The sequence below is a fragment of the Chlorocebus sabaeus genome, chromosome 10 (assembly GCF_047675955.1).
Source record: "Chlorocebus sabaeus isolate Y175 chromosome 10, mChlSab1.0.hap1, whole genome shotgun sequence".
NCBI classification, from domain to species: domain Eukaryota; kingdom Metazoa; phylum Chordata; class Mammalia; order Primates; family Cercopithecidae; genus Chlorocebus; species Chlorocebus sabaeus.
This window is the reverse complement of record NC_132913.1, coordinates 71,851,233-71,867,837: the sequence shown is the minus strand read 5'-3', so window position 1 is coordinate 71,867,837 and position 16,605 is coordinate 71,851,233. Positions and strand designations below refer to the sequence as shown.

Below are 16,605 nucleotides of genomic sequence, written 5' to 3'. Positions count from 1 at the left end.
CTTAGATATACTTTCTGTAAAAACATCGTGGATTTATTCTGCTGTTCATAAAGCTATTTACTTTTATATCTTTTCATTTTTCAAATTTACATGATGTTTAAACAAATTTATTGTCTCAATCATTTGCTTTGTTATTCAACATAACGGTTTTAAAAAACAGCATACACTGAAAATTACTGAATACTATGAATGCATTATTATACCCTAATTTCTGCATAAACTAAGACATTAAAGCACTGTTGAAAAGGAAATTGGCCAAGTTAACTAAATTTTCTCCTGAAGCTTAACCTGGAACTAGATTTATTCTGCTTACAAAGTACAGTCTTACATTTCCACCCATTCTGTAGATGTTAGATTCTATTAAATTTTAAAGTTATGTCCTTTAACTATATTATAACTACAATTTTTTCAAGTTTTTAAAATTTATCTTCTCTGTTTTTTATAATGAAACAAATGTATAGCTAATTTTCTAAAAGATTTATTGTAGGTGGTGAGAGGGTAAGGAGTGGAGAAAAGAGAACCTAAGAAAATGATGAGGGGAGGGCCTCATCTCTCATACTAAATATGAATGTGTGACATCCAAACATTCTTCAGGAGCAAGTTCATTGAAGCCAAACCACATGTATTTTATCCTATAACAGCAAGAGTCACCTGGGGGCACTTAGGAAAGCTAGATTCCTGCACCATACTCACAGATATTAAGATTAGTACCTATGAAATGAGGTCCAAGATGTTACATTTTCTAAACTTTCAGGTGATATTTATGACCAATTATTTTTTGAATCTGTGCCCCATAGAACTTTATTTTCCTGCATAGAATAAACTACCGAATCTACTTATAAGCTATATATAGACACTAAATTTTATGAACAATTCCCTGACTTTTATTTCCCTGGACTCCCTAAAGCACCTATTCCCTATTTATTTGGCAGCTCTTATGCTCTGTCTGAAAAGCACACGTCCATTTACTAGCTTTGGAAGGGAAGAACGATAACTCTTCTATAAGACTGCAATAATTGTAAAAATAATAGCTTTTATTATATGCCAGACACTGAAAATGACACTTCCCTTATATTGTTTAATCTTTACAACAATGCCATTCACACATATGCATCTTAGAGTATTTCAGTAGTAATTACATATAATATGTATAATATATTCAAGATAACATTTGGTGTACAGCAGGGACTAAAATTAATTGTAGTTTTTGCTATTTACGGACAAAGAAACAGAAACAAAAAAGTGGTTAAATAACTGGCTCAGGTTACACAGCTAGAATTCAAACTCAGGTCTCTCTAGTTCCAAATAGAAAGGGGAATGGTGGGAAGCAAAGGAAGGTGTGAAACACATGAAAACTCTGGAAAACCCAGAAAATATTGAAATAAAATAAAATAAAATTCTGTATTTTTCCCAAATCTAGTCATGTTTCTCAGAAAAAAAAAATTAACTCTTTGAATGATGCATAAAATAGGTTTATTGGAAAGGTGGAGGACAGATTCAAAGGTGACCCTGTTGAATTAGGCTTATTGAGGAACCAAAACTGTCAATGCTTGAGCCAAGTTCTGTCACTTAAATAGTCAGCTAGGAACAACACAGCTGGCTCTTCAGGCCCAGGAACATTTCACTGATGGTGTTAGTGTGTGGTGACTGAACACCCGCTGGGACTCTCTTCTCTTAACTCTGCTGCAGCTGCTTCCAGTGATCTCCAGTGGACCCTGTGTCTTGTGCCATCCTACCTCTGAATGTCCCTTCTTGTATCAGGTGGCTAAACTTAACTTGCCAGAAAGTGGGGAGAAAGTAACTACATTCCTTACATCACTGCCTATTATTGGGCTTGAGATTGTTAAAAAAAAAAAAAAAAAAAAAAAGGCCAAAAATAATATGAAATACATCATCTGTAGATAGGATTCTGTCATGAGTCTACATATCCTCAAAGAATGCAGAATTCAAGCCAGAATAGAAAAAGAGGCATCACTTCAAGTAGGTTTCTGTTACTGTGGTAATTTTTTTTTTTTTTTTTTTTAAGCAGGGTGACCATATAAGTTATCATTCAAGTTAATTGTGAGAGTTAAAGGCAGTGCCATTATTAATAATGCCAGGACAACAGCATAAACTGGGACTATCTTTGGCAAACCTGGATGTACCATCACCCAATTATTCTTTTTTTATTATTATAATTTAAGTTCCAGGATACATGTGCAGAATGTGCAGTTGTGTTACATAGGTATACATGTGACATGGTGGTTTGCTGCACCCATCAACCCGTCACCTACGTTAGATGGTTTCCAGCTTCATCCATATCCCTGCAAAGGACATGAACTCATCCTTTTTTAGGGCTGCATAGTATTCCATGGTGATTGATTAAGTAAGAAACATTTAGAGACTTATTTTATGAAGGGTTCTAAGAGAAAAGAGGAGAATGTCTCATTCTCTACACAGTTTCTATACTTCATAGAATTATATCAGCACCTTGCTAATGAGTCAAAATAGTTGGAGTGTTTGATGCCTGAAAGGCAAATACTTGTTCATACAATATCATATGTGAGTTAAATTGCGGTATAGTATTTTAATTAAGGCAATTTAACATTATAAGGAAACAACAATATCCTCAGTCTCCAAATGTTTCTTATTTAATCAAATTGAGCTTATATAATGCTAGCTGCTGCACGAAGATCCATTTGTTTTGATTTATTATTATTTACTTAACCCTTTACTGTGGAATAATATGGAAATAGATTGTCTTCAATGTGGCTCTTCAGCACAGCAATAAGTAATAAACTCCATCTGAAATTCTATTACTATCAGTCTACCTGTGAAATAGCTGTGTGTGTTTTTGAGTAGCAGTATGTATCATAACATCAACTCTTTTCAGTCCTCATCCATAAAAATTACATCCTTTGGGAGGCTGAGGTGGGCAGATCTCCTGAGGTCAGGAGTTCAAGACCAGCCTGACCAACATGGAGAAACCCTGTCTCTACTAAAAATACAAAACTTAGTCGGGCTTGGTGGTGGGAGTCTGTAATCCCAGCTACTCAGCTGAGGCAGGAGAACTGCTCGAACCCGGGAGGCAGAGGTTGCAGTGAGCCAAGATCACACCATCGCACACCAGCCTGGGTGACAAGAGCAAGACTTCGTCTCAAAAAAAAAAAAAAAAATTACATCTTTCATGTTGAACCAATAATTTCTCAGTGATTGGTAATACAAACAGAAAAGTTTGTATAATTTTATACAATCTGTACTCTTTCCCTAGAAATATAATACCAATTGTTATGAAGAAAATTCCATTAAATTTTAACAAAGTTTGAAAATTTGGATCTCAGGTATTTTTCAACTTTTTTTTCTATTTATATGATATCACTTATGGCAATCATGAAAATAAGAAATAGTTTTCAAAGGTTCACATATTATTTCATATTTTAGATATTCTTTCCGCAAGTACCTATCATCACAGTCGACTTTTATTTTGGTTAATAATTTACTCCACGAACATTTCAATCAAATTTAATGATTAATTAGCTATGACATTAAAGCAAATTAGGTATTAAGAATCATAAAAGGTTTAAGAAACTAAAAGAAACCCTAAAAACATCCCCTTCAATAGGAAGACTGATACTTTTACAGTCAAGAGTGACATCTAAGAAAGATACAATTGGTCATCAACCCTATGTCAGTAATATCTTCTCCATGTATCACACGTGACTGAAATAGATAATGGCCAAAAATAATCACTAGGTGAAGTATACAAATAAAGTACACAGCAAACACATCACCCCCATGTTGCCTTCTTATTGACTTTGTGGCTAATAAAATTTAAAGTGACTCTTTCCTAATAAAATCGTGATAAGTATATTTGACAATGTTATTAATCTATGGTTGATTACTATGCCTGTCTTTTCGAAAAGAAGAGGAAATGTTATGTCACCCCCTAGTGTAAATATTAATTTTGTAGCATCAGAACTTCAATAATCTTAGAAGACACTGCAAGGGAATCATAGCTATTAAAATTATTATTGAAGAGAATTAAAAGAATTTCTAAGCTTCCCAAAAAAACCAAGTTTCCCATTGTTCCATGAACTTTATGAGTCATGGCAATGACTGATATCTGAGGGTTTTCTTATGATTTTCATGTCTTCATAATCTAAAATATTTAGGGCTCAGCACATATTTAAGATTTTATGCATTCTCGGGATATGCGTAAATATGTAAGAAATGCCACAAGTAAGCTAAGAGCAATGTTCTAAATGTTTGCCGCCACCCCCAAAAAAAGTATATGTTGAAATTCTAAGCCCCATTATGATGGTATCAGAGATGAGGACTTTGGAAGGTAATTAGGTCATGAGAACCCCACCCTCACAACAGATTAGTGCCCTTATAAAAGAGGCCTAGAGAATTCCTTTGCCCATTTCCCCAATATAGGAAGAAGTCTGACTATGATGAAGTAAGCTCTCACCAGACACAAAATTGGTACCTTAATCTTGGAATCCCAGTCTCTAGAACTGTGAGAAATGCATTTCTGTTGTATGTAAGCCAGTCAATCAGTGGTATTTTCTTATAACAGCTCAAACAGACTAAGACACTGAGAAAATAAGGAAATGTGGACATGGTTCAATAGTAATAGTGTCCAAATTATGTAAATCTATACATAGTTAATTTTATTATCATATCCTTTATCTAAAGATAACATAACTGACAGGGAGAGAGGTGAACTTTACCCAGGTCATAACACAAGTGACCGGTTGTAGTAGACTTTCTTGCCAAACTGGGTGCAAGAACACAATTCTGAAGTAAAAGCAGTCATTTTCTTCTCAACTATAAATGTACAGACATTGAGTGTCTTCACCAAGGAGTGGTATTTTGCTAATATAACCTTTTGAAGGAGGTAACACAAATGTAATTTTACAGTGTTTCCATTGATGCTTTCTTGGGGGTGACTAGATTATGACACTTGAGACATTTTTACTAAACAAAGACAGAATCTACATATAATTTCATCTTTTTGTTCTTGACCAGTTGTAAAAAAAAATCACTACACACTTCTCATTAAACCCATTCCTTTTCTGCAACTAGTCTCACTTTCCTGTTAACTTGCTGACTTCAAATATCCTGCTTTCCATAACCAATCTAAAACTCTTTGGCAACTCCCAGAGTTTCAGGCTTTTTCTAAAGTCTTTGCAACAAAACTTACTCACTCTGATGTCTTAGTCTGTTTTCTGTTGCTATAAAAGAATACTTGAGACTGGACAATACGTTTAAAAAGTTGTTTTTTACAGTTGTCAAGGCTGGAACATCAAAGGTAAAGGGTTTGGACTGCATCTGGTGACCAGCTTCTTACTGGTGGGGACTCTCTGCAGAGTCCAGAGGCAGCACAGGGCATCACATTGCAAGTGGACTTACGAGTAACAGCCAAATTGATTTTTATAACAGATCCATTTTTTAAAATAATAAACACCCCCCAGACAGACCATTAATCTATCAACCCATGAACGAATTACTTCATTCATGAGAGCAGAGCTCTTATGACCCAATCATCTCCCAAATGTCCCACCTATCAACACTGCTGCAGTGGGGATGAAGTTTTTTCAAAACATGAGCTTCTGGGGGACATATTCAAACAATAACCCTATACTTTTCATTCTTTAGGTGTTTCATGTCTGAGGGGCACAAACAAGACAATATAGATGAGTGCTATGAATGGGACTTCTGTATCCCCCAAAATGCATATGCTGAAATCCTAACTCCCAATGTGATAGTATTAGAAGATGAAGCCTTTGGGAGATCATTGGGTCACGAGGGTGGAACCTTCGTGTGTGCGATTACTTCCCTCATAAGAAGAAACACAATAACTAATCTCCCTCTCTGTCCTCCATCATGTGAGAATGCTATGAGAAGACAGCCACATGCAAACCAGGAAGCAGGTCCTTGCCAGACATGGAATCATCTAGGAACTTGATCTAGGACTTCCCAGACTCCAGAATTATGAGAAATAAGTTGTTGTTTAAGCCACCCAGTCTATATTAATTTGTTATGGAAGCCCAATCAAAGGCAAAGAGTTAATTTTTGAATTGTTGTTAATCATTTTAACTCATTGTGGTCAAATCTGGGAGAAAGTCTGTGCACTAGGAGTAACCACGCCCCTCTGTCAGAACACTCCAGCAGGAGTCAGGAGAGAACTCTGAAGCTCAGGGAAAGGGTCATGCATAATTCAGAGTCACAGCAGTAGTCAATGGTGAGTCCCAAAATTCTGAGTGCTGCCCATACAGTCCTACCTTTTTTCCCTCCACCACTCCACTGCTGCTACTACCAATAGTATGATTGTCGGAACCAATTTTACCCTACTCTGTGTCTCCAGTGACATTGTTCAAGAACTCCCAAATTCTTCCTCATTACCTGAACTTTATTCTCCATATGGCTAGGTTACATCCTCTTTACTGACACAAATGTCTATATTTCTACACATCCTAAAACTCTTGGACTATGTTTTACTTGAATTCATAAGTGTCTGTTATCAAAAAAATTCTGTAGATTCAAACGTTTCACTGAAGTTAAACTTCTTTTATTTTTTTTTAAGTGAAGCCTGTTTCTCCCGAAAACACTATTTACACTGTATCTGTCTCCAGAGGTGGATGTTTTATCTCCAAACTCCTTATACTAGTGTGGTAATAAGTGGCACAAGCCCTCTTTGCTCCATCTTGATACCTACCTCATTCCTAAAAGTTCTCAACTTTGGATCTCATGTCCCTGAAATAATCTTCTCTTATCAGCTTATCCTCCTTCCCTCCCTTTTGCAACCATCTATCTCATGGTCATATCTGAGAAAGGAAAAAGCAGCTCTCAAGAACTGATGGGTAGGAGCTTGTCTGGATCTAAGAGTGAGGCATAGTATTCTCTTGTCAAATATAAGGAGTTTCATGATACACTAATAGCAAACAAGGTCACTCTATGACTGTGATGAAGCTTAACAATAACAAGTCCACTCCACAATCACATTTGAGCACATACATTACCGAAAACACTGTTTTTGTTACCCAGCATCTCCCTCTGCCAGTCATTATGAGGAAAGCTTCTTTTCCACCAATTACAGCCCACCCCACTTTGTTTCTCTTTGCTCCTAGATAGAAAGTCCTAAGATACCCGATATAGAATTGTCTTTTATTTATCACAGTATCTAATCCAGAATTTAAAAATGTTTTAGTAAACTCTCCAGAAAATACACCTCGCACAATCCCAAATCCTAAAGAACTACCCCTTCTACTCTCTTCAAGAGATGCATCAAGGTTCTCCACAGTGTGCAGTTAACTTTGTTTCAACAAATACCAATGTTCCTAACATGATTCAACTAGAGTTGTGTCCTAGTATCTCTGGCTGGTGAACATTGACATAACTCTGTACATATTTTGTACATTTCATGAAGAAATTTTTGTTTTGTAAAATGAACGTCCTTCATTTTACATAACCTCAATTTAAAGCTCATATGCTTAAATTCAGGCTAACAAAGTATAAACTTTTGAAATTAACTTTAAAAGATATTTGATATTGTTTGGCTGTATCCCCACCCAAATGTCATCTTGAATTGTAGTTCCTATAATCACCACATGTCATGGGGGTGGAGCGGGAGGGGACCTGGTGGGAGGAAACTGAATCATGGGGGAAGTTACCCTCATGCTGTTCTCATGATAGTGAGTTCTCATGAGATATGATGGTTTTATAAGTGGCTTTTCTCTCCCTTCGCTCAGCACTTCTCCTTCCCACCACCATGTGAAGAAGGGTGTGTTTGCTTCCCCTCCTGCCGTGATTGTAAGTTTCCTGAGGCCTCCGCAGACATGCAGAACTGTGAGTCAATTAAACCTTCTTCCTTTATAATTACCTAGTCTCAGTTATGTCCTTATAGCAGCATGAGAATAGACTAATACAATATTTTATCTAATTTAGAAAGAGCTTGACTTTCTTCAAGTACAATAAACATTTGTGGTAAGCTGTTGGGGTTGAACAGATAAGAATAACTCCATTTTACATAGAGGTTGTTTTAGATGCTTGAGGTGTGTTGATTGAGAGAGAGAAATTGTAATCCAGGCAAACACTTCAGATAAAGTTATTGTAAACCTGTATATAAAATAGCAGAAAAATTCCACAATCAGGTCTATCAATTTTAAACCTATATAGTTATCAACATTAATGCATCTATTTCCTATTAAATCCAAATGGGATTTACATTTCAAACATTTAGTTAGCTCATTATAAAAGAAACATTATAAACTGATTTTCACTGTATCAGTTAAGGGTTAAGGTTCTCCAGACACATAAGAACAATATGATGTGTGTGTGTGTGTGTGTGTGTGTGTGTGTGTGTGTGTGTGTAGAGGCACATATGATTTATTTTAACAAACTGACTCAGTGATTGTAGGAGCTGGTAAATCTTAAATGTGAAGGCAGTGCTCGCAGGCTGGAAACTCAGGTAGGAGTTGCTACAGAAGTTTTCAGGTAGAATTTCTTCTCCAGAAAACCTCAGTTTTTGATCTTAGATTTTTCAACTGGTTATCAGGCCAAACCACATCATCAAGGGTAATCTCCTTTACTTAAAGTCAACTGGTTGTAGTCATTAAGTGTATCTACAAAATACCTTCACAGCAATGCCTACATTAGAATTTGATTAAATAACCGGCTACGTGATATGACTTGGCTCTGTGTCCCCACCCAAATCTCATCTTGAATTGTAATCCTCAGGTGTTGAGGGAGGGAAGTGACTGGATCATAGGGGCAGTTTCCCCTGTGCTGTTCTCATGATAGTAAGTGAGCTCTCACTAGAACTGATAATTTTATAAGCGTTTCGCATTTCCCCTGTTTGCACTTCTCTCTCCTACCACCAAGGGAAGAAGGTCCTTGCTTCTCCCTCACCATCCGCCACGATTGTAAGTTTTCTGAGGTCTCCCCAGCCATGTGGAAATGTGAGTCAATGAAACCTCTTTCCTTTATAAATTACCTGGTCTCGGGTACTATCTTTATAGCAGTGTGAGAATGGACCAATACGCTACTATTCTAGGTGACACATAAAACTAGCCATCATGTTTAATACACGTAATTTTTCAAATACTATTTAAGAAAAAATGTTTTCTTATAATTTGAACACAGCATTGACATCATAAACAATCAGTATATTAAATGTACTTACAGGTAGAAAAGTATGTAACTTTCTTCCAGTGGTGCCAAACCATTATGAAAGAATTCAGAGTAATACCTCAGGTAATGGACTTTGTTTACTTTGACAACCACGACTGAATTTTAATTATTTATTACTCCTCTTAATCTTATATTGTAATAGAAAGTGTACTGTAATACATTTATAAAATTAATGAATCATGGCTACTTGAAGACACTATCATACCACAGTATACAGTTATCTCTGCATATCCATGGGGAAGTGGTTCTAAGATCCCCCTAGGATATATATCAAAATTCACAGATTCTCAAGTCCCTTACATAAATGGTATAGTATTTACATATAGTCTATGCACATCGTCCCTTATTCTTTAAATTATCTGGAGATTAGATTATTTCTAATGCCCAGTAAAATGTAAATGCTATGTAAACTGTTGTTATATTGTATTATTTAGGTAATAATGGCAAGAAAAAAAATGTTTGTACATGTTAAGTACAAATACAATGTGCTTTTTTTTCTTTTTTGAGTATTTGAGATACTCAAAGTATCCACAGTGGTTGAATCCATGAATGAGAATCCACGGATATGAAGGGCCTACTAGGTATTGTAACATTTTCTCAGATACAGTAGATAATTTAGAATGAGATAAAACAGATCAAATGGTTTAGGTTAACATTTTCAGAAAGAGAAACTAACACAATTATCTTTATTATTGTGGTTAGTAATATAAAAATGTGATAAACAAATATAAGTAATTTCTTCATAAATATTTGTTGCAGTACAGCATAGATTATAACTGCTATCTTTTTTCAAAAGGATTACTCAAACTCCTAACAGCAAGTCCCTTCAACAGTACTATCTCAGTTAAACGGGCACGATAGGAAATTATTTCAACGCTGCATCATTAGCACAATTATTTACATATGATTTACACTATGTATAATACTTTTAACAAACCATTTCCAAAATATGGTATATAAATGTAACATGTTTATTTAAGTATATATTAAAGCATAAAATTAAATTCTAAATTAATGTTTTGAGGTCAAAAACAACAGCAAAATACCAAAAATACCAGTAGCCTAAGTAAAAGTTTGCAATTTTAAAATGCAAAAATTGATCACTCTGAAATCCCTGTATATTTCTTATTATGATAGAGATCCTAGATATTTGACCTGGAGAATACTGTTAATTCACTTCAACCAATATATGCCAAACAGTTACTACAGAAGAAAATATAACGACAGAAATACTTCTATCTTCACATAGGTAAACTTCGGTCCTTGAACTAAGCAAGGTATGGAAAACTGAAGTGCCTTCAATGGTCAGGAAAGTCACGTAAGTAACTGAATAGCCTACATAGCAACAGAATGTAGTATAGACAGTGGAAAACGGAGAAGCATCTTCTTCCAACTGCATTTCAATATAAGTATTTTAAAACACTGTGCATACTGAACAAACTAATTTGGCAGCCTGAATTTGGCCCTGAATATAACTCCATTAAACCTCTGGACTAGGCCATCCCTGAAATTCTCGCTGATCTGTATTTTCATTAAAAATGTAATTGCAGTCATCGATAACCTGAAACTATTGGTGCAGAAGTGAGAAGTCAAGACATTACGTCGCTATTCAAATTTCAGTTATCTAAAATAACTCAATATTTAATGAATTAACAAAAGTGTGTGGTAATCATGAATATTATTTGACATTTGCCTTAAAATAGTGTTTGCATGTTTGTGTTATAACAATAATTCAAATATCAGTTATTTTCCTTACTAGAATAATGTGTTCTGAAAAAGGACATGTAGTAAAAGTTTCACTAGAATTCAAAACCAACAGAGCAAGAATATATGACACCTTAAGTTCAGAAAATTGAGACACAAGATGCTCTTCAATATTGAATACATAAGAGTTTAAATGAAATTTGGAAGAATATATAATTGGACTGCTTGTGTGAAGAAGTTTATAAAGTGGGAAAATCTGAAGATATATTAGGATCTCACCCTAATCCACCCTCACCCCTGAGCTCTCTTGAGGACATTAACCTAAAAAATAATAACTTTTCCAACAGCACCTATTCACCAGTTGATCTCTTCAGTCTTACATGCATACTCTTAAAGTGTCACCTAAATGGGTTTCGATGAGAAGTCTTTCATATTACATTTTCCAAGAGATTTAGAAAATGTTCAAGGGAATTATATGAAAAGTAAGTTATATTCAACAATGAAAACTAAAACAAAAGGCCAAATAGTGTTTCAAAAGCCTGCCTAATTTTAGTGAGTTCCTACATACACAAGGGAAATAACAGATTTTTTTCAGGTTTTTCAAAATTAACACACATCACAACGTCCTGAGTGACAAGAAACCTACAAACATGTCAAAAGATGTGAATATTTTTTCAACAGATTCAAAATGAACAAGAGCAGCCCAAAATGCTTCTTAGCATGTATTATTTAGTGCATAATACAGAGCCTATGGTGCCTAGAACAGCGCTTTGTAATTGAGGCACCTCAATAAATTTGAAGGAACTAAATAACACATATTTTGTGAACCGATTAGTAAATTAACATTTCTTTTCTTGCCGAATGTAGTATTTCATATATTAGAAAGAAGGCCTTTAGGCCCGACAGAAATGAGTGATATTTGCATATGGAGGATGAGTAGTAAAACAAATTTAAACAAATTACTCTGGCACTATTTATCTATATCTGGAGATAATTGGAAAAATAAAGTGCCTTCAACCAAACAGATAGCACAATACCATCTCTTAGTCATATTATCATAATGATCCCTAGAGATTCCATAATTTGGCATATAAATTATAAAGGAAATATGTCTGGAGTCAGGAAATCTGCTTGATAATATTGACTCCCTGTATGACCTCAAAACCATCACTGATTCTTTTGAATTCCATAGTCAGTGAAATAGATATAATGTTATTATAAGATACTAAAATGCTGACCAACTAACAGAATATAATGAACAAATTAGTAATGATTTCCAAGTTTCCCAAGACAAATCCCAAATTACATATTAAAGTGATTAAAGGAATATTTAAATTCCATGTTAAATATGTAATATACAGAAATATTCTGTATTTATTTAACTATATAATTAAGACAAATAAACTTTGTAAATCAATTGCAAAAAAAGATGTACCTAAATGTCTTTATTCAGTAAGCAATTGCTTACACAATGGTTAATTGGGAAAATCTAAATAAAAAGAATGAGCTTAGATGGGAGATAAACTTTATTCATTTCTGTTAAGCTCTATAACTTATCCAGAAATATTCTGGAGAACTATGAAATATTCACTTACTTCTTGTTCCATGAAATTAAAGCTATATCGCAGATATGTTACAGTTTTTAACAGAAATCATGATAAACAGATTGACTTTTCTTTTTACTTGTAAGACATTGTAAAAAGAAAATTTACATATTTTTCATTATAATTGGCAAAAGGAATATATTTAAAAGCTCATAAATAGGGTCAACATTAACAAGAGGCTTAGTCTTCAAGAACGTTATTTTCCAAAATTCTATGTTTGCGTGATACGATATGACCTAGAGAAGGAACTATATATTTTGACTATCTTCTCAATATGAATGGCAGGATTACATTCTGGATTTAGGATTAAAGCAATTAATCACTGGCAATAAAATATGAAGTACCCTGGTTATTTTGTAAGTAACATCTAACTCATAAAAGAAGACTGTATTAACAGTTACAGGCTATCTTAAATTAATCCTGTAATTTTTCAGAGATTATAAAATTATTTTTTAAATTTGAATTTAAAATTTTCTCAAATAGCCATTAAGTTCTATTGATAGAAAGTAACTAAAAGGTCTTGGAGAAATCAAAGTACCTTTTCGCTGAGTAATTTTATGTTTAAGGGTTGCACTTCTCCAAAGTAAAAAAAAAAAAACATTTGCCATGCTATCAAAATCCTTAGAACTTGGTACGCAATTCAAAATACAAAAATGTGATGATTCCTAATGGCAAAATTCAAATATATTAAAATAAAATATAAAATAAAGTAGGAAAGATATCATAATTATTACTCCATAAAACTGGGATTAAAATCATTGTACATGATAAACACAGATAAGTTTATCTGTCAATTTAAAAAATAAAAAATAAAGCTGTAGAACCATGATAAGCATAAATTCTTACTTGAAAATTTATAAATGTGCCATATATACCTTTTAAGATGATGTTTGTATTTCTCATTGAAGTTGCTAATTCTTAGAAGTTTCAGATCCAGTTTCCTATTTTTAAGTGACAGTATGTTTTAGCATATATGTAAGTGCTCACAGCATCCTCTGTGCTATAAAGAATCATTTTGGGGTAAGTATAGACAGTTCTTTTTAAAATTAAAATCATTAATTTATGAATAGATCTAGAATCTTTTCTGTTATACTTAAAGACAGGCATAAATCTCATCATTTTCCATAATTATACTCATGAGAAGACATCTAGAAAGCACATATTATAGATTAATGTATTATATTGTAAAGAAGTAGTTTCAAATATATTCACATCATATATGAAAATTTACTTCTTTTCAGTCAGTGCAAATCTCATACACAGGAAATACAAACTTGGGCAGTTTTAACATCATCTGGAAGGACTAGCTCAGAAGTGCCTGAAGTCTCTTTCATGATAACTAAGATAATTATGGAGTTATTTCAAAGCCTTTTTATCTTTGTTTGTTCTTTCTGATGTTTGTCTATATTTAGGTTTATTCATCTCATTTAGATAGCTGTTTTTTAGAATCCAATTTACTCACAAGATTACAATGGCAAATCTAGACGTTAACCTACCTTTTGTAAATATAAGTCATAAAGAATGAACCAACTCCAAACACACAACAAACACATCAGCATAAGCAAATTCAACCATTGTTAGAACCTAAGATTAACTTGTGAATCAAGACCTATAGAATTTTAACAGGTTGAGGTATGGCAAATAACTTTTTTTTCTATAAACCCCACTGTGAGCTTTATCACCCACACCATTGTTGTAAGTATGGAAATGAAAACTTGTGCATTAAGTTTGCCTTTTATCGTAAGTGAAATTTAATTGCAAAAACAGTGTGTACTTTCTTCAAACTGAAAGTTTTTTCCCCAAAATTTTACGTTCCTACATAATTGACTTCTCTAAGTGGGGCCAGAACAATTTCAACAATTCCTTTAGACTTTGGCTACTGCTCTTTGTGGTACTCCACTAAAGAAGACTGCAGAAGAGTATTTTCACTTTCTTTTGGTCAACAACAACCAACAACCACATCCATAACAACAATAAAGGCAATAAACTAGTCCTGCTTTTGAGAGTCTTAAGTAGACTGAAAGCAAGTAGCCAAGAGATTCAAGGTAAAAAAAAAATGAAATTAAATGCATCAAGAATTTACGTAAAACTTTAGATGAGAACTTTTCATTCTTGGAAAACACATCACAGTGTATATTCTGTATTCATAAAGAAACATTTTAAAATACAACAAGAAAATTCGATCAAGAATGCTATATTTACTTTTGGACTATCTGAGTCTGTCCTTAAACTTCTACTCTCCTCATTCAGGCTAAGTTACCACTGTGTAAGAAAGGAGAAGGGAGCCTGCTTCAGTGAATCATACATTTGTATACTGCCACCTCACTTTGTCTTCACTCTTTGAAGTACTAAGCCTAATGAGCCTTTATTCTACTTCCTTTTTTACTTTATGGAGGTGTATACTTCTCCAAACATACCAATACATGAAAGTCAGTTTTGCAGGGAGGTTTTATAGCTAAAGGGGGATTTGGGTGAGAAGTAGGAGCTATCATCCTGCACTATCTCAATGCTCAGCACATCTTCTCCCACCAATCAGGAGTGCTCTTCCGACTAGGATCCTGAAAAACGAAGCTCTGTGATCCAGTGAGAACCTTCCAGCAACTGCATGGGTTCTATTTGCCTCACGTTTTCCCTAGTGGCTCTAATGGTGACATAGTGATAGTGCTTCACACATATCCACCACCACTTTACAGAGAATAGCTGAAAGTGGACAGCATAAGGTTCTGGAGTCACTCTTAAGCTTAGCACTGACAACTTCTCACTAGAGAAGTTTGCTATCAGTCCTTCAGAAAAGAGCTGGAATACAGACTCTTTCTCAGACCATCACTCAATCCCGCCACTTCCTGCTTGTGACCAGCCACATGGTTCCCCGCCTCCATCAGAGACAGCCACATCCTCATTCACCTTCAGGCTCCTAAGCCAAACAAAAGAGGTTATGGGGTAACTTGGGGTTAGAGTTCTTCTCTTTTCTTTTAAAACAGGTCCTGTTGATATATTTGCTTCAAATAAGGAGAGACTGTGGTAATCTTCAGCGTAATGGAGTGAAGTGAGAAGGTCCAGAGCATTGTGGAAGTGTCAACGAAAGCCATGGATCACAGCTTCCCTAAGACCCCTTCCTTTTTCTACACACAATTCTCACCCCACGCCCACCAGATAAATAAATGAGTAAATTATAAACCAAATTGAATCTCAACACCTCCAAAAACTCAATCTTCCAAATGCCCTCTTAAAAATGAGAGAGAGAGAGGAAAACAGAAGCGATTACCAGAGTTTTGTTCCCGTTCTTGCTGAGAGGGCCCCGGAAAACTCCCTTGATGTTGCGAAAGTGTCCGTTGCTGAGATGCGTGGAGCTGATGACAATGTAGTAACACTCCATGGGGCAGCCACCGCCTCCTCCGCCGCAGCCGCCGCTTCCACGCACCCCGCGCCCACAGCCGCAGCGCGCCGGGGCTGGCGAGGGTGGGCTGGGGACCCGCCACGAGGGCACGCAGCCGCCCCCGGCACGTCCTCTGGAGACCGGCTCACTGCACCCCTCTGTGGTGCGCGCCGAGGCTCCCCCGCCTCCGCATGCTCGCCGCGCTCTTCCTCAGTCTCTCGCTCCTCTGTGTTTCTCTCCTAATTCGCGTCGGGACGACGAGCCCCGCGGGAGGATTCCAGGCTAGGAGGGGGCCGGGCCGGCGAAACGGAGCCGAGCGGGAGTCAGTGCCCGCGCGGCGGCCGGGCGGAGCGGGGCTGCGGGAGCCGCCTGCGCGGCAGCAGGAGCGGCGGCAGAGGCAGCATCCCCCGCGCTCGGCGCCTGCACTCGGAGTTGCTGCTGCTGGCAGGCATGAGTGTTATTATAGTGAGCGGCGTTGCCGGTCCATTGCACTGAGCCAATGGCAGGGAGCCACTGGGCTGATACTGAGAGCTGTCAGAGGAGTACATCTGTCACCCGCTGCCTCCCCCGCCCACCCCACCGCCGGGACCCGCGGCTGCGCCAGCCCGAGCGCGAGTGGGAGCGCCCCGCGCGGCGCCACTGCCGCAGAGGGCCGGGGACGCGACGGCCACCGCCAAGTGGGAGACTCCTGGAAGGTGGGGGCGGAGAGGAAGCGAAGAGGCCGCGATTTCTTGCCTGGCAGTCGGC

The 16,605-nt window shown here is 36.4% G+C and overlaps 1 protein-coding gene across 1 annotated transcript in view; it reads right to left on the bottom strand.

Moving 5' to 3' along the window:
• The window catches only part of ZNF804A (zinc finger protein 804A), a 343,164-nt gene extending 326,795 nt beyond the window's left edge, over positions 1-16,369 (bottom strand). The window contains exon 1 of the mRNA XM_007965570.3: positions 15,748-16,369. Within this exon, the coding sequence (XP_007963761.1) occupies positions 15,748-15,858 (111 nt within the window). The 5' untranslated portion in view covers positions 15,859-16,369. The remainder of the gene's footprint in view (positions 1-15,747) is intronic.
• Between the last annotated feature and the right edge of the window lie 236 nt (positions 16,370-16,605).